This window comes from Pan troglodytes, chromosome 10, assembly GCF_028858775.2.
Source record: "Pan troglodytes isolate AG18354 chromosome 10, NHGRI_mPanTro3-v2.0_pri, whole genome shotgun sequence".
In the NCBI taxonomy this organism is placed as follows: domain Eukaryota; kingdom Metazoa; phylum Chordata; class Mammalia; order Primates; family Hominidae; genus Pan; species Pan troglodytes.
The window spans coordinates 18202653-18222316 of record NC_072408.2 but is presented as its reverse complement, the minus strand read 5'-3'; the positions used below and the strand labels follow the sequence as shown (position 1 = coordinate 18222316).

Here is a 19664-nt window from a genome sequence, read left to right as displayed (position 1 = left end):
AGGTAAAAATTCTGTGGCGGGTGTGCTTTGGTCTGCACATTGACTGTCAGTTCTCAGGAGAATCTGTCTTGGAGCACTAAGTTAGAAAATGTGCCCTGTAGGGAATGTCTAGTGAGTGGGAGTGAAAGGTTATATTTGCATTTATGAAGGGCTAAGCAGGATACAGGGAACCAAGAGAAAGGGGAGAGAAGAGAAGAGAAAATAATAATTTAAAAAACAGTAAATCATTCTCTTTTTCTTAGAAAAAAATGGGGAAATCTGTTACAAACCCAGGAGTTCAAGGCGGTAGTGAGTAATGATCATGCCACTGTACTAGATACAGCCTGGGTGACAGATTGAGACTGTCTCTCTGAAAAAAAACCTAAGGCAAATAACACAAAAAACAAAAGAACATTAAAAAGAAAATCTCCCATTCCATCTCATGGAACACATTGTCTTTGGGGTACCTAGATATTAGTGTTAGTTCAGGCTCTGCTGGGGTGGCCAATATCTGGTTTACTGGTGGCAATTTCATACGAGTCTGCAGCAATGTCAAGTCTTGCCTCCCCAGAGGAAGGAATTCAACTGAGGGGCATACTTAAGAAGAGACTGAAGGAAGTTTCTGAGCAGGAATGGAAGTTTATTAAAAAGAGAGCAGGAAAGAAAGGAAGAGACTTTATTGGAAGTCTCTTGGAAGACACTTGGAAGAGACCACAGTGGGCACTTTGGAGATCAAGTGCAGTGTTACACCTTTGACTTGTGTTTTATGTGTTGGTATACTTCTGGGGTCTTGTGTTCCTTTTCCCACGATTCTTCTCTTAGGGTCTTGTGTTCCTTTTTCCATGATTCAGCCCCTTAGGGTGGGCTGCTCACATGCATGGTAGCTTGCTAACACTTTAGAGGTGAGCATGCGCAGTGTGTTTACTGGAATTGTACACATGCTTGCCTGAGGCATTCTTCCCGTTTTTGGTGGAATGCCCACAGAAGGTCATATTCCACCATTTTTTCTCTTAACACGCATGCCTCAGCCTACTCACCCTATTCCTGAGCTGCTGACTACCAATTTTAAGCGTTTTTATTTATTGTGAAATGCCTCTCCCTGGCACCTATGACCAATTATTATTTTTAGAGAGGCAGGGTGTCAACTGCCAGGCCATCAGCTGATGGCCACCTGACATTCCTTGTGGGTGGTGGGAGCCTTCTTCTGCCCTACTCATGCCTGACTAACTACGTACTGTAAGAGCCCTATACCTAAAAGTCTCAGATGGTATGGATGTGTGTCCTTCCCTCTGAGTACTATTTTCTGGGAAATGGCTACAGGTCTTTGAGAAAGCATCATATGAATACATTCTGAATATTCTGTGGTGAATTTTCTGCATCTTTTATCAAGGGGACTTAAGCTTCCCTTCAGTTATTGAATTCTTGTTCTCTGAATTGGCTCAGTCCTGACAACTGGTTGAGGTTCTTGGATTTTCCACTTCTACGGCTGACCTTAGGAATGAGCTTTTCAGCTCCATTTTGCTCTTGGTTTATAAGTATTTATCAAAGTATGAAGCCTCTTCAACTATTGGCTTATGAACTCATTCCAATGAAGCTGCTACTGTCATCGTTTCATTGATTCTGACATTTGCAAGATCACCAGAGTCTGTGTTGCTGAGGTTAGTCTTCATGTTGCATGCTCTATTAGCCACATTGAACATAGTTTATTTGCATTTCAGGATGCTGTCCTCTCCTGATTTTATCTTTGTTCACTGGGCAGCACTTCTCAGTCTCCTTTGCTAGTTCTTTTTTGTCTCTAAACTGAAAATATCAATTTTCAACAGGGTCTCAATTCTTCAATCTCTGCAATGATGCCTGTTGTGTTGGTGATCTCATGTATTCTCCTTACTGACAATGTAGTCAAATCAGTCAACAGACAGGCATAAGGGTGATTATCCATTTATATTGTTTATTTATTCACATATCTTGGCATATAGCACATTATGTAAATATTTTTCCTTCAAATGTCAAATTTACATTTAGAAGTAACAGTACGATGGTGGGTGCTCTGGCTTAAGCCCGTAATTGAGCAGCTTGGGAGGTTTAGGCAGGCAGATTTCTTCAGTGCAATTAGTGGAGACCAACCTGGGAAGAACGGCGAAGCCCAGTCTCTAGTAAAAATACAACAATTAGCCAGGTGTGGTGGCATCCATCTGTAGTCCTAGCTACTTGGGAGGCTAATGTGGGAGGATAGCTTGAGGCTGGGAGCTGTAGACAGCAGTGAGCCAATCTCAAACCACTGCACTCCATTTGGGGCTACAGAGTGAGACCATGTCTCAAAAAATGAAAAATAGAAAGAAGTAATAATACCAAAAATCTAAGGAGAAAGATGGAGTATCAATAATATTTTTGCTTGAATTTCCACTAAATCAGAGTGAGGGTGACCCACCATCTAATTTAGTTTTATTTAAAATAGCATTATAGATATTGATAGATTACTATGCAGGGGATTATTATTATTATAGAAATAATGATCTAAGTAGAGAAATATACAGATGGAATTATGGTTGATTAACCCACTTATATTACTTGCAGTTGTACAGGTAGTATGTTTTAGTATCTTAGTTACTAATCTCACCTTTTACATATTGCTCTATAATCAATTAAATATGAGTTATTTTTTGTGTATGGTATGAAATAAGAATATAAATTTATCTTTATGCATGTCCTCCAAATGTCTTTCAGACTTCCAAATGGATAAACAAATTGTGGCATACTTATACAATGGAATACTATACAGTGATCAAAATTAACAAACTAGACAGACATGTTTACAACAGAATAATACAACAAAGAAAATGAACAAATTTGAGCTACATAGATAATAATACTCACAAATGTGAGAGGAATTATCAAGATGGAAAAATACATTCAGTATAATCTCATTTACATAAAGTTCAAGAAAAATATTTTTAATATATTGTAATTTGTTACATTGGTGATAAAACTCTACAGTGAAACATATGAGTGATCATCATAACAATTGGGATAATCAGGAGGGAGGAGATAAACGGGAAATATCAACAAGAAGACATATATTGGGAGTGTCTGGATTACTGGCAAATTCTATTTTCTGACCAAGGTGTGGTAACATCGATGTTAATGTTATAATTTTTTCTCTTACTGTTTATTAGGTTTTATTATGCTCCATATGTATGTTATGCTCCCCAATTAAAAAAAAAAGTTAAAGCAGAAACATAAAATACATTCCTACATATAAAATTAGGGTGATACAGCATATTCTTATAGATACCATTGTTATTAGAGGTTTTGCTGAATAAAGGAGAATAGAGCATTATGGTACTAAGAAATCCAAGTTAAAATTTAAAATTTTTCTTATTGTTTTGAGACAGGGTCTCACTCTGTTGCCCAGGCTGGAGTGCACAAGCAGAATCTTGGCTCAGTGCAACCTCTGCTATCCAGGCTCAAGTAATTCTCCCATCTCAGCTTCCAGAGTAGCTAGGACAACAGGAGTGCACCACCATGCCCCGCTAATTTTTTCTATTTCTGGTAGAGACAGGGTTTTGGCATGTTTCCCAGGCTGGACTTGAACTCCTGTGCTCAGGTAATCCAACTACCTCGGCCTTCCAAAATGCTGGGATTACAGATGTGAGCCACTAGACCTGTCCTGAAAGTTTTCTTAAATTATTATTTTTTGAAAAAGTAGACATAAGCAAGAACTGTAAATCCACCTTCTTAATGCTAATATGAATTTGAAACATCAAAACTTGAATATTTATGATGGCTAGACACCTTTTTTCTCTTTCCAATTTAATTATTTTTAATACACATTTCAAAGTGTCACAAAGTCATGAATTTCCAATAAATTATAGTACGATGGAGGTTAAATATATAGACCTATTATCCCAAAATGTGTCTCTAAATGAAATATTTGTATTCATATTGTTAGCATTCTAATTTCACAATACTAATCATGTGTACACCTGTGTGTTGGGTAAAATATTTTGTTAATATAAATTTTTTGGTTCTGCATTAGAGAAAAAAATCATAGAAAGGCAAATTTAAGATATAAAACATATTTAGCATGATCTTTGAGTATGTTTGTGCATATATAATGCTACTTTGACTGCTATAGTAAAATCCAGATTTAGTCACCATAGCTAAGAATGTGAAAAAGCCTTGCAAGAATTTGGCTTGCTAATGATGCTATTAAAAGATTAAATAAAGTTGATATACTGTATTATTGCAGAGAGTATTTTTCTATATTCATATTGAAAAATGCCCAAAAAGCCCCAAAATAGAATCCTAATTGTCGGATGTCACTTTTGCTATGAATTTTTAAAATGTAGTAAAAGAAAAAAAAAGCAAAGAAATTCTTGAAAATATGTTGGTTTTACATTATTCTTGATGAACTACCACGTGAGGGTACTTCTCTAGTCCTGATGCTGAGAATCATAGAAGAAACATGAGGCCATGAGGAAGAATAGTAGGGTTCTCTCATTACCCTGAACTCCAGTACTTAAAAAACAAGATGGAAATCACATTTATCAAATAGCATTCTCCCTTTTACCTGCCATAATTATTATCATCATCATCTATATATACATCTATCTCATTAAACGATTTATTTTTGAAATATTTAAATACATAGCATTAGGAGATATACCTAATGCTAAATGACGAGTTAATGGGTGCAGCACACCAGCATGGCACATGTATACATAGGTAACTAACCGGCACATTGTGCACATGTACCCTAAAACTTAAAGTATAATAATAATAAAGAAATAAAAAATAAAAAAAATAAAAACACACAAAAAAAGAAAAGTTAATTTAAAAAATACGTAATCTGGAAAATAAGTAATTTTAAAAAGACCGTCATTGTGGGAAAGTTACAGGAGTAAACAGCAAAGCTTAGTCATGCTCAATACATGTAGATTTAGAAATTAGGTATAGCTTATTTTACAATATATTGCTTAAGCAAATAATTATTTATGGATGAGCTTAAACTAATCCTTGTTTCATTATGATCACTATAGAAACAATTTAGATTTTAGTGTAACTAAAACTACCCAATAAGAAGGATAAAGCAAATAATACATTTTATGAGCTAGCTTTTATTTCTAAGAGAGGATTTTAGGACCAAATAGTCAAACAGAGTTAAGACCTCAGATTTTCTGTCACACTTGTGTGAGTGATGGTGGAGTTTGAAAGTTATAGTTCTATAAACAAAACTATACTATGGATAGGGATTAAATGGTGGAATTCTTTAGAAACACCAGATTCAGTTTTGTTTCCATGAGACTTAAGAGTTCTTCAATCTTTCATAAACTTGTAAGTACTGTTTTACTCTTTGATCTTTTGAAGATTGTTATAAATGAAGAAGTGTTGATTTCTGCTAATAAAAACAGAGTAAAATTTAAATCATGGAATAGAAAGGTGGAGCTGTAGTTGAGATACTCTATTTTATTAATTGTAATGACATTTTGAGATCCAGTGCTGCTCACTGAATTTCCCTTTGAGGAGAGTTTGTGGTGATGACCCAGCAACAGACAAGTTACTATTCAAAAGAAGCTACTCACATCAAATCAATTTCCAGTTTCTTCCCAGTGGCAGGAGAATGCCTAGACCATAATTTTGATCTCTTCTGTGACCTAAGTATTACAAAAAGAAGAAAATCACTAAAATTTTCATGTCAGGTGTACTAAAAATTTATAAAAACTATTTTTTAAGAACTTGGTGTTATAAATACTTTGTTTAGTTTCTCCATTAAAAATGATTTATAGCAAGAGAATAAAAGTTCATTTCTACCCTTAAAACAATAAGATAAAAAAGAGTAATGAATATTGAGAATCCAATAGACAGAGTTAAGAACCAGTTAAACATAAGAATTAGTGAATTGCAAGATAACTACCCAGAATGAAGCACAAAGAGACCAAGAGATAGAAAATATAAGGCTAGAGGGTCAGAGTATGTATGTATGTGTGTATGTTTGTGAATGTGTTCGTATGAATGAGCTTGTAAACAATAAGTTATACAAAAGTATTAGTAGCCACCAGGATTTAAGGATTATTGGCCTTTCTGAGGTTCCCAAGAAAACCTTAAATACTTTTGGTAGGAAAAGACGGGATTCATTCTACATATTACTGGCGTTGAAAATATAGATCTACTTTGGTGATGATCCTAGTTATGCCCAAGCTCCCTCTACCAGGTCATACAACCAATGTGTCATCTATGTATTGGGTTGTAAAATTGCTGAACACAAATTATGGAGAGTTTAAACAAGGAAAAAATTGCAGAACATTTAAAAAACTCTTCATTGGCATGCTAGTAGATGAGAATTCAGCTTTTACTTCAACAACGATGTGAAAAATTTTATCTTACAGCAAGGACATTGTGTTTGAACAAGAGTTAATTTGAGCTGTTTTGGAAATTATCATATTTTCCATAAAGAGCATTGATTTCATCCATTGGCATATTGAGATGCTTTCCTGTTTGACATTGGTCACAGAATTTAAAAGGAAAAACAACATTACTGCACATTCAGGAATCAGAAATAGAAGTAAAGGTCAGGATCTTAAAGGGAATCTTGACAGGATATCAGGCCTGCCTTTAAAAAAATTCAGACATGATAAGTTTACTACCAATCATTTTTTCAATAACAACAATAATATATTTATATTTTCCCATGGACACCTACCTTAAACTTGTAGACTATTTTTATATTTCAATATTTTTTTCTTTGAGTCCTTTTAAGAGTTGTTCAACAATCCTGAAATGTCCCTTACAGTATGCTGTTAACTAATTTTATTTTTTCAAAGTCATTTGACATAATGATTGATTAAAGGAAGTATTTCCAGTATAAGTACACTTGCTTATAACAAAAGAGTATTTGAAATTGACATTACTTATTTTGGAAAGGATACAACACAATGGGAATTTTCATACACTACTCCTAGAATTATAAATCTGTGACATCATTTCGGCTGAGTATGGCATTATCTGATTAAGATGAAGGATCACATCCTAAGTCCCAGTACTTATACGCTTATCAGAATACATATACATTCACATGCATATCACTGAGTTTCAATAGCTAAAGTTGAGAAGTCCTCCAAATGTCTATCAGTCCTCCAAATGAATAAACAAATTGTGGCATACTTATACAATGGAATACTATACAGCGATCAAAATTAACAAACAAGACTGACATGTTTACAGCAGAATAATACAACAAAGAAAATGAACAAATGCGAGCTACATAGATAATAATACAGATGTGAGAGGAATTATCAAGAGGAAAAATACATTTAGTATAATCTCATTTACATAAAGTTTGAAAAACATTTTTAATAATTGTAATTTATTACATTGGTGATAAAACTCTACAGTGAAACATGAGTGATCATGATAACAATTGGAATAGTCAAGAGGGAGGAAAATATCAACAAGAAGACATATATTGGGATTATCTGGATGGCTGGCAAATTCTTTTTTCTTACCAATGTGTGGTAACCTCCATGTTAATGTTATAATTTTTTCTCTTTCTGTTTCTTTTGTGCTATTACTCTCTATATGTATGTTATGCTCCACAATAAAAAATGTTTAAAAAGCAGAAACATAAAGTATATTTCTAAGTATAAAATTAGGGTGATACAGCATATTCTCATAGATACCATTGTAATTAGAGTTTTTGCTGAATAAAGGAGAATAGAGCATTATGGTACTAAGAAATCCAAATTAAAATTTAAAACTTTTCTTTTTTTATTTTGAGACAGAGTCTCACTCTGTTGCCCAGGCTGGAGTGCAGAAGCACAATCTTGGCTCAGTGCAGCCTCCGTCACCTGGGCTCAAGTGATTCTCCCATCTCAGCCTCCTGAATATCTAGGACAACAGGCGTGCACCACCACGCCCTGCTAATTTTTTCCATTTTTTTTTTTTAGAGTCAGGGTTTTGCCATGTTGCCCAGGCTGGGCTTGAACTCTTGTGCTCAAGCAATCCACCTCCCTCAGCCTCCCAAAATGCTGGGATTATAGGTGTGAGCCACCACACCTGGCCCAAAAGTTTTCTTAAATTAATTTAAAAAAGGGAGAGATAAGCAAGAACTGTAAATCCACCTTCTTAATGCTAATATGAATTTGAAACATCAAAATTTGAATATTTATTATTGATATACACTTTTTATTTCCAATTTGATTATTTATGATACACATTTGAAAGTGTTAGAAATTCATGAATTTCCAATAAATTATACTACAATGGATATTAAATAAAATAAATATATCCAAAAATGTGTCTCTAAATGAAATATTTATATTCATATTTTTAGCATTTTAATTTCACAATACTATTCATGTGTACACCTGTGTGTTGGGTTAAATATTTTGTTACTATAAATTTTTTGGCTCTACATTAGAGAAAAATACCATAGAAAGGCAAATTTTTTAAGGTATAAAACATATTTAGCATGATCTTTGAGTATGTTTGTGCATATATAATTCTACTTTGACTGCTATAGTAAAATAATCCAGATATAGTCACCATAGCTAAGAATGGGAAAAAGCATTTACAAGAATTTGGCTTGCTAATGATGCTATTAAAATATAAACTAAAGTTGATATAGTGTATTATTGCATAGAATATTTGTCCATGTTTGTATTTGAAAATGCCAAAAAAAAAATCCCAAAATAGAATCCTAATTGTTGGAGGTCGCTTTTCTTGTCGAATTTTGAAATGTAGTAAAAAAAAACAAAAACAAATAAATCGTTGAAAATATGTTGGTTTTACATTATTCTTGATGAATACCATGTGAGGGTACTTGTCTAGGCCTAATGCTGAGAATCATAGAAGAATCATGAGGCCGTGAGGAAGAATAATAGTGTTCTGTCATCACGCTGAGCTCCAGTACTTAGATACAAGCCTGAAATCACATTTACCAAATAGCATTCTCCCTTTCACCTGCCATCATCATTCTCTTCGTCATCTATATCTTCATCTATCTCATGAAATGATTTGTGTTTGAAATATTTAAATACATAATTTGGAAAATAAGTAATTTTTAAAAGATCATCATTGTGGGAAAGTTACAATAGTAAACAGCAAAGTTCAAGTCCAGCTCCAATACATTTAGATTTAGAAATTAAGTGTAGTTTATTTTACAATACATTGCTTAAGCAAATAATTATTTATGGATGACCGTCAATGAATCCTCCTTTGACTATGATCATGATAGAAACAATTTAGATTTTCGTGTAAATAAAATTCCTTAATAAGAAAGATACAGCAAATAACACATTTTTTGAGCACGCTTTTATTTCTAAAGAGCAGATTTTAGGACCGAACTGTCAAACAGAGGTAAGACCCCAGATCTTCTGTCACACTTGAGTGAGTGATGATGGAGTTAGAAGGTTGTAGTTCTATAACCAAAACTATATTCATGGATAGGATTAAATGGTGGAATTCCATAGAAGCACCAGATTCAGTTTTGTTTCCGTGGGACTTAAAGTCTACTTATATCAGATGTCCTTCATTTTTTGATAAACTCGTAAGTAATGTTTTACTATTTGATATTTTAATGATTGTTATAAACTAAGAAATTTTGATTTTTGCTAATTAAAACAGCATAGGCCGGGCGCGGGGGCTCACGCCTGTAATCCCAGCACTTTGGGAGGCCTAGGTGGGCGGATCATGAGGTCAGGAGATCCAGACCATACTGAGGAACACGGTGAAACCCCGTCTCTAGTAAAAATACAAAAAAATTAGCCGAGCGTGGTGGTGGGTGCCTGTAGTCCCAGCTACTTGGGAGGCTGGGGCAGGACAATGGCGTGAACCGGTGGGGCAGAGCTTGCAGTGAGCCGAGATTGCGCCGCTGCACTCCAGCCTGGGAGACAACGAGACTCCGTCTCAAAAACAACAACAACAACAAAAAAACAAAAACCGCATAAAATTTAAATAATGGAATGGAATGATGGAGCTGTGGTTGAGATTCTATATGTAATTAATTCTAATGACATTTTGAGATCCAGTGCTGCTCATTGAATTTGCCTGTGAAAAGAGTTTGTGGTGATGACCCAGCAACAGATAAGCTACTATCCAAAAAAAGCTATTGACATGAAATCAATTTCCAGTTTTTTCCGAGTTTCATGAGGCTGCCTAGATCCTGCTTTTACTCTCTTCTTTGACCAAAGTATTACAAAAATAAAAATATCATTACCATTTTCATGTCAGGTATACTAAAAGTTTAAAAAAACTTTTTTTAATAACTTGATTTTAGGAATATTGGTTTAGTTTCTCCGTTAGAAATCGATTTATATAAGGAGAACAAAAAGTTCATTTCTACCTCTAAAACAATAAGACAAAAAAAAGGGTCATCAATTTTGAGAATCCAATAGCGTTAACAACCAGTTAAACATAAGAAAGAATTAGTGAATTGGAAGATAACTACCCAGAATGAAGCATAAAGAGACCAAGAGGTAGAAAATATAAGGCTAGAGGGTCACAGACAGTGAAGCTACAATCGGAACAACTAACATACTTCTGCAGTTCCGGAAAATTAGAAGAGAGCAAATGGGGCAGAAGCAATGTGGAGATTTTTCCAAAAGTGATAAAGTATATCAGTTCATATATTTTTAGAAACTATCAGACTTCAGACATGATAACTAAAACCAAATTAACATAAAATGACAGAACATCAAAGACCAATAGAAAACCTGAAAAGTAACTAGAGGAAAAGATAGATTATGTTAAAGGGAATAACTGTCTAAACGACAACCTGATTTTCAACAGACAAAAATGAAGCTAGAGTTCAATGGATTCATGTCTTCAGTGTATTTCAAAAGTAGAATAGATCTTGATAAACAGAAACTTAAAATATATCTTTTCAGATAAAAGAAAAATTATTATTATTATTTTTGTTGGTAGAGTTGGATTCTCACTCTGTTGTCCAGGCTGGAGTTCAGTGGTAGGATCATGGCTTACTGCAGTCTGGAACTCCTGGGCTCAAACCATCCTCCCACCTCAGCCTTGTGAGTAGCTTCACTATGCCTGACTAACTTTTTCATTCATTGTAGAGGCAGTTTCGCTGTGTTGCACAGGCTGGTCTTGAACTCCTGGGTGCTCCTGCCCCAGCCTTACAAAATGTTGGGGTTATGGGTGTGAGCTACCCTGCCTGGCCAATAAAGGGTCTTATTGAAAATATTAAGTTGAATATGCAAGAAGGAATACAAATTAATGAAAGTGGTAAATATGTGCATAATTCTAAATGAATGTTTAGAAAATAATGTCTTGTTGGGGTAATTATACAATTGATAAGACATATGCAAATGGAAAAAAATAGAATGGAGGTAAAGGTGACAGGAGTAAGTTTAGTTAAATTATTTTCTAAACTTTTCTATGTCTATGAGGAGATTTTGAACAATGATAATATAATTCTACTCATAGGTATATATGCAAAGGAATTGTATCAAATGATATATGAAAGAATGTTCTAGTAGAATTATTCATAACTGTTCAAAAAAGAAACTGGCCAAATACATATTAAGGTTGGATGAATCATTACAGTAATTCCATGCAATGGAACAATATAGAGAAGTGAAAAAAAATCACATGTGCTTGCAACTATGTGACTAAATTTCAGAAACATAATGTTGAGTCCAGGAAGCCACAAACAAGAGGAACATATAGGATTGCACCTATACAGAGTTCAAAGCAGGCCAGACCAAGCGATGGAGTTTAGGGTTGCATACCTAGTTGGTAAAGTATGAAGAAAATTGAGGAAATAACCATTATAAATTATGGATATTGCTTATATCAGGAGATGCGAAGAAGGGTTTAGGGACTTGGAAAGTGGAATGGAGGTGGATCTAGCCTGTTTTAGGTGTTCCTTGTCTTGCCCTGCATCATAGTTACTTGAGTGTTTATGATACACTGTGGAATTTCCCAGTTTTGTATTGGTTCATTTCTAAGTGCGCATTATAACTTTAATATACAAATTTGTAATTAGGAGAAATATAGAAATTATTATTACTCATCTCATTATATACCGAAGGGAAATATCAAATATTTGTATACATTCTTACACAATTCTAAGATAGTTGAAATAGGAACTTTCTTATTTAGTTGCAACATAAGAAAATTTGAGATGATGTTATCTGCCACCCCCAGATCTTTCCAAAGGATTTCTTCTAGCCTTAATTATCCATCTCACAGGACAAACCTTTGCCATTCCCCATCTATTTTTTCTTTTGGCTCCTGAATTCCTGACACAACAAGGTTGTACATATTTCCCACACTTTTGGTTTAGCAGAGTTCTTTTATCAGTTATGTTTTTGTGCAGGAGAAAACCCTCCAAAACTACATTAGATATTTATATCTCACATGTCGTTTGATGTCGGGTTTTTTTTTTTTTTTTTTTTTTTGACAGAGTCTTGCTCTGTCACTCAGGCTGGAGTGCAGTGGCGTGATCTCAGTTTACTGCAACCTCCGCCTCCAGGGTTCATGCCATTCTCCTGCCTCAGCCTCCTGAGTAGCTGGGGCTACAGGCCCACACCACCACGCCCTGCTAATTTTTGTATTTTTAGTAGAGACAGGGTTTCACCATGTTGGCCAGGATGGTCTCCATCTCTTGACCTCATAATCTGCCTTCCTCAGCCTTGCCCGCACTGGGCCTGGATTTTATTTTCTAAGCCAGGTTTGGTGGATGGCTGTCGTGATTTGAGATGCGCCAAATTCTGCATCTTGGAGGACGTTAGAGTTTTGCCAATTTAGTCTGGATCAGGTGGCGGCAATCTGACTTCAATAGTTTCTCATTCTTCTTCTGGGAACAGTGTACTAGCCAGGCGATATTCTCATGGTAAATGGAAAGAGGAAGAATCCCCAGTATGGAAGCCATCTCAAATCTCTATGGAAAGAGGAAGAATCCCCAGTATGGAAGCCATCTCAAATCTCTATGCAAAGTGTAGTAATTTTTTGTTTATCAAAATAAGTGAAATGATTGAACTCCAAGTTCAGGGGTAAGGTAGTCAGTCTTCCTGTGATAGGAGGATACTGCAGGATTCTATATCAAAGTGTCTGGTATTCAGGAATTCTTATAAAATTGCTAAATATTTTGTATAATAATAAATATTTAAACATTAGACTTGAGACGAACTTTACCAAGTCCTAAGAATTAGAGATATGTTTGATAAATAAATATTATTCATGGGCTGAAAACCCGGGAAAATAGGACTAATTTCATCTGCACAGCCTCTTGGAAACTCATGTTTTATTTTGGAAATTACAAGAAAATAATTTGTTCCATTCATAAGTGGTGTGCACGTGTGTATTTGTGTGCATATTTATGAGTTTGTGAATAATGAAGTTATATGAAAGTATTAGCAGCAACCAGATCTTATGGAGGATTGGCCTGCCTGTGGTTCTCAAGAAAATCTGAGATGCCTTTGATAAAAGCAGTTAGGATTCTGTGTATTTAAATCTGTGATTTAAAAAAGTCCGCATTGGTAATGATCTTAGTTATGACGAAGCTCCCTTTGAGAATTTAGACATTTACTATATGATATATATATGAAGTTGCAAAACTTCCCTAACAACTGAAGTCACTAAAGATAAATGATGGAGAGGTTACACAAGGAAAAATTGCAAACACTGAAAGCGAATATGTCCCTATTTGCATACTAGCAAATGAGGATTCAGGTCTCACGTCAATTTCAGTGTGAATAATTCCAGCCTGTAACAAGAACAGACAGTGAATGAATGAGTTAATTTGAGTTGTTTGAAAATAAGAATGTTTTCCATAAAGAGATCATTGAACTCATCAGTTAACATGCCATGGTTATTTCTGGCTTGACACTGGTCACAACAATTAAAAGTAAAAAGAATGTCACAGGACATTCACAAATCAGGTGCATATAGAATTTAAGGTCAGGATATTCAAGCAATCACACCCAGTTATATTAGATTGAGAGATGAAGCCAGCTATACTTCCTGAATCGTGTGGGGACTTGGAGAACGTTTCTGTAGCTAGCAAGGGGATTGTAAAATGCACCAAACAGTGCACTGTAAAACCACAGCAATCAGCGCTCTGTAGCTAGCAAGAGGATTGTAAAATGCACCAATCGCTCTAAAATGCACCAAGCAACAGGATCCTAAAAGTAGCCAATCGGAGGGAGGATTGAAAAAAGGGCACTCTGATAGGACAAAAAAGGAAAATGGGAGGGGACAAATAAGGGAATAAAAGCTCATGGCTTCAGCCAGCCGCGGCAACCTACCTGCGTTGCCTTCCACTCTGTGGAAGCTTTGTCCTTTCTCTCTTCTCAATAAACCTTGCTGTTGCTCACTCTTTGGGTCCATGCCATCTTTAAGAGCAGTAACACTCACCTTGAAGGTCAGTGGCTCCATTCTTGAAGTCAGCGAGACCACGAACCCACCTGCAGGAACCAATTCCGGACACAACACCAGCATTAAAAAAAATTTTTTTTGTCTGTTCAGACATGATAACTTTTCTACCCATCATTTTTTCCAGTCTGGTAGTGGTTACATTTGTTATTGGAAATTTTGCTAATGGCTTCATAGCATTGGTAAATTCCATTGAGTGGTTCAAGAGACAAAAGATCTCCTTTGCTGACCAAATTCTCACTGCTCTGGCGGTCTCCAGAGTTGGTTTGCTCTGGGTATTATTATTAAACTGGTATTCAACTGTGTTGAATCCAGCTTTTAATAGTGTAGAAGTAAGAACTACTGCTTATAATATCTGGGCAGTAATCAACCATTTCAGCAACTGGCTTGCTACTAGCCTCAGCATATTTTATTTGCTCAAGATTGCCAATTTCTCCAACTTTATTTTTCTTCACTTAAAGAGGAGAGTTAAGAGTGTCATTCTGGTGATGTTGTTGGGGCCTTTGCTATTTTTGGCTTGTCATCTTTTTGTGATAAACATGAATGAGATTGTGCGGACAAAAGAATTTGAAGGAAACATGACTTGGAAGATCAAATTGAAGAGTGCAATGTACTTTTCAAATATGACTGTAACCATGGTAGCAAACTTAGTACCCTTCACTCTGACCCTACTATCTTTTTTGCTGTTAATCTGTTCTTTGTGTAAACATCTCAAGAAGATGCAGCTCCATGGTAAAGGATCTCCAGATCCCAGCACGAAGGTCCACATAAAAGCTTTGCAAACTGTGATCTCCTTCCTCTTGTTATGTGCCATTTACTTTCTGTCCATAATGATATCAGTTTGGAGTTTTGGAAGTCTGGAAAACAAACCTGTCTTCATGTTCTGCAAAGCTATTAGATTCAGCTATCCTTCAATCCACCCATTCATCCTGATTTGGGGAAACAAGAAGCTAAAGCAGACTTTTCTTTCAGTTTTTTGGCAAATGAGGTACTGGGTGAAAGGAGAGAAGACTTCATCTCCATAGATTCACGGGAGGGGCATTGTGTGTCTTCTAGCAGGAAACAAACTGGTGGTGTATGAAACATTTTATATTTCTTACTGGTTTTTCTATACTTTATGTGTATGAATAATTTCCAAACGTATACCTAGAAAAGTCTTTGACCTAATGGCAGTCTAGAAAAAATATATATATGTGTGTGTGTGTGTGTGTGTGCGTGTGTGTGTATTTGTGTATGAAAACTTAACATTGACAATAACACGCTCTTTTCTGTTTTTCCATACAAACTGCCAAATTATACAAAATATGACAAAAATTTCTTAGAATTTTGAAGCCATGTATATTTTATTCATGTATTTTTTATTTCATTTGTAGAATTTGCAATGTCTATTTATAATTATTAAGAAATAAGAGCTTATCCCCGGAAAAATATTGCTCTTTTCTATTGTTATTTGAACCACAGGAATACACCACATTGTGCTTAGAATTCATTGCTTGAACCTCGAATTTATTGGATGGTACAGTCATTCAATTCTAAATCAATAATGAGGATGTATCCTCGGTGTTTTATTCCATTATGAATTTCTATTTTATGTTTAGTAAAAAGCAATGAGAATTATTGTTAGAAAACAATGCACACAATAGAATTTGAGTGAGAAGCATATGCAGAGTAAATTTAATGTATGTCTACCATAAGCGGTACTCAGGAATATTAGATTTCATATGTGAATAGCTTAGGAAAAAATCCCTTCTCTAATAAAGGGATGAAATATCATGATCAAGATCTGGATTGGTATCATCAGTTATGCATATGCAGTTAGAAACGTCATTTCTTCCGCTTTTGAATTAAAGAAAAGCTGTTTTTGAAGTTGAGATCTCATGTAAATTATTTTAGTATTCTTTCTAAAGCACTTTTAAGCCCCTGATTTGCTAATTATATCCTTACCTTCCGTTTGTAAAATTCCTTCTAAACTTCAGATAAGAGAACTCAAATCCTCTCTTTTTGAAAAATAAAATCAATGTAAATATAGTATAGAAATTGTGGAAAATATTTCAGTCAAACATTTTGTAAATGTTAAAATAGTATCTGTGAACCCTATGTATTAAGCATGGGATGAGCCGTAACTTTGTAATTTTGTCATCAATGATGAAATGAAAGGGTGTTGACATATTCTTTAATAGGAAGTTCTATTATAAGAAAGAAATGTACAGTCCTGTTCACAGCTAAATTCTATTACGTTCATTAATACTTTAATGAACAAATAAATGGGTGGCTAAAATGGGTAAGCTGATGTGGTAAACCAATGAAAAGGAAACTCATCACAAAATCTGCAGTTGCATGAATTCCCCTGTTCCGGTCTCAGGTTAAGATTACAGGCTTATCCAAGCAGAATCCTTCCTCTAAGGAAAAGTTTGGCTATTCCACAATTTTAGGGGAAATATCACAATAATATAGTCTTGATGCAGCTGTATCAGGTGTCTGAGTTGGAGACAAGGTAGAACATCAAAATTAGATGGCACCTATTACAATAGTTTGAAAAATCATATAAACAACTTTGGTCTATTTGAATTTTTTTTTCTATTGTCAATTATATATTTGTATTATGATATTTTCTAGTTGACTATTTAAATAAAATGGCATTTCATTTCAAAAACTTGAGTTAGTAACCAGCTACTTTACCAAAATGTTTTTAATGTAATACCTGTTATTACAGTGCTAACATTTATTTAGAAGTCAAATTCAAGACAAAAATGGCAAGGACGTGTGGAAATTGAGACAGGAAGAAATGTGAAACAATGTGTGGTGATGTCTGGTATGACTCTGCTGGCAGCCACTTCATAGTGAGGTGAGAGAGACAGCATGACGGTCATCAGATGCGTGTACTTGGCTTCCAGCACTTTTTCCAGAAGGGCTACAGGGGGAAACCACAGCTGGCATTAGTCCGTGGAAGTGAGAGAGGAGGGAGAATGTATCTGCTCAGCTGTCATTAGTCTTCTATTTCTTATTGGTCAGGGTTTCCTTGAGGCAGAACTATCATCTCTGTTGTTCTGTCTTCCATCATCCAGTCCCTTGGTGGTGGTCATGAAAGTCAGACCTTATGCCCACAGTGTGGTGATGCATTCAAGTCCCAAATGGAATGATGACCTGGATCGGGCAAGGTACTAGCCAGGGGAATAGGACATAGTGAAGGGAATCTAAGAAAGCACATGTTTGTGTCCAATACCATCACTCCTTGTGCCACCGAGGCGTGCTCATACCCTCCAGTCATGGCTGGCTTTATGAGCATATGACGTCCACAGTTGCGTAGGGTTTTGTGCTTATAGGGACTTGTGTTTAGAGGGACTCTATGCTTGGATTAATGTTCTCCACTTGCTGTTTTGTTTTTCACACAGAGGATACTCCTCTGCTGAAGAGGGAATGTTCTTGCACTAATTCCATAGGGATTTGCTCTCCTGTCTCCTACAGGCTTGTCAGAGACATGCACAGAGTCCTATAATGACCACTATGTATGTTTCTAGCATCTTTGAATCCTGCTGGATCATCTGGCACAGTGGCCAGAGCAGCTTGGAGCAGAGTCTATATCTTCTGTAGAGCCCTCTTTTGTTCTGGATTCCGCTTGAGACCAGTAGCCTGGGAAACTTCATTAATGAGTCAGAGCTATATTCTCAAATGTGGAATATGTTGTCTCCAAAATCCCAATAGGCCCCCAAAATATTGTGTCTCTTTTGTAGTGATAGGAAATTTATAGAGAGAGCAACATGCCATATACTGTAAAAAAGATTGTTTCAACATGTGTTCTAGGGACACTGAATGCTTTAAAACATCACCTATGCTGTAGGTCCCTGAATGTTCTCAGGTTGATTTCTTTTCTTCTGGTATTTTACTTCCATTCATCGTTAGAGTATTTTACTATAGTTAAGAAACTTGCCACTTCCTGATTATTGTACCAAGTAATATATTATTATTATTATTGCTATTATTTTGAGACAGGGTCTCATTCTGTCCCTGAGGCTGGAGTTCAGTGGCAGGATCACAGCTCATTACAGCCTCAACCTTCTGGGCTCAAGTGATTCTCCCACCTCCGCATTGCTAGCAGCTGGGACTGCAGGGGCACAACATCACGCCTGGCTAATTTTTGTATTTTCTGTAGGGCTAGGATTTCACAGTGTTACCCAGGCTGGTCTCAAACTCCTGGGCTCAAATGATCTTCCCGTGTCGGCCTCCTAAAATGATGGGATTACAGTCATGTGCCACAGGGCCTGGTCTGTAATATTATTAATATATTAAATAATCACGATGTTTTAAAAAATGTAAATTAAACTGAGAACAGAAGTGACATAGCCATGATATAAAACAGTGACACAGTGTTATTATTATGATACAAGGCAAATTGTTTTGATTTTTCCTCATAATGGGTGTAGATTAAGAACCATTCAGCAAATCACAAGCCCAGTAAAAAGTACCAGAAGCTCTGCTCTGCTTAGTGAAGACAGCACATCCTGGAAAGCATTTGTGAGTGTTGATTTAAGTTTCTGGTAGTCTGCATTCATTCTATAACCCGTCTGGTTTTGGTAGAGGCCAGATAGGTTTAGTGAATCGGATTATAGAAAGGACTACCATCCCCTGTAACTTGCAAGTGTTTTGTCATGGCAGTGACCAGTTCCATTCCTTAGGGAATGCGGTTATTATATTTTATACATTGTGTTGCCAGTAGAGGAGAATTTCAGAGGGTTCCCTTTGGTCCTGCTATAATAATGTCCCTTACTCCACAGTTCACGAATAATGTGAGAGTCCTGCCAGCTGCCATGCATATCCATTTCAGTTACACTTTCAGGAAGAGGTAATAACTACAAACTGATTAGCTCCACCTTGGGATGGACATGAGCCGAAGCTCTAGGTAGCATCTGACCTTCGGAAACTCCCACTGCAGGCTGGATGTGATGGCTCATGCCTGTAGTCCTACTACTTTGGGAGGCCAAGGTGGGAGGACCCCTTGAGAGCAGGAGTTCCCTTTGCAACATATGGAAACTCCATCTCTACAAAAAATTTAAAAAATTAGCTGGCATGTTGGTGCATGACGATAGTCCCAAATACTTGGGAAGCTGAGGCAGGAGGATTGCTTGAGCCCAGGAGTTCAAGGCTGCAGTGGACTATAATCCTGCCACTGTACTCCAGCTTGGGTAACAGAGGGAGACTGTGTCTCAGAAAAAAAAAAAAAAAAACAAGTTTAAGTTCTCACTGGTATCTTAAATATCAAGTAAAACAGTATGGAATCGATAATGAACAATCTTTGG

At 35.9% G+C, this 19664-nt stretch overlaps 1 protein-coding gene across 1 annotated transcript; it reads left to right on the top strand.

Annotated features, from left to right (window-relative positions):
• Positions 1 to 14465: 14465 nt before the first annotated feature.
• LOC739442 (taste receptor type 2 member 43) lies at positions 14466 to 18679 on the top strand. The gene has a single exon (XM_001151274.7). The coding sequence runs from the start codon at positions 14466 to 14468 to the stop codon at positions 15393 to 15395; it is 930 nt and encodes a 309-aa protein (XP_001151274.4). The 3' UTR covers positions 15396 to 18679.
• Positions 18680 to 19664: the final 985 nt, after the last annotated feature.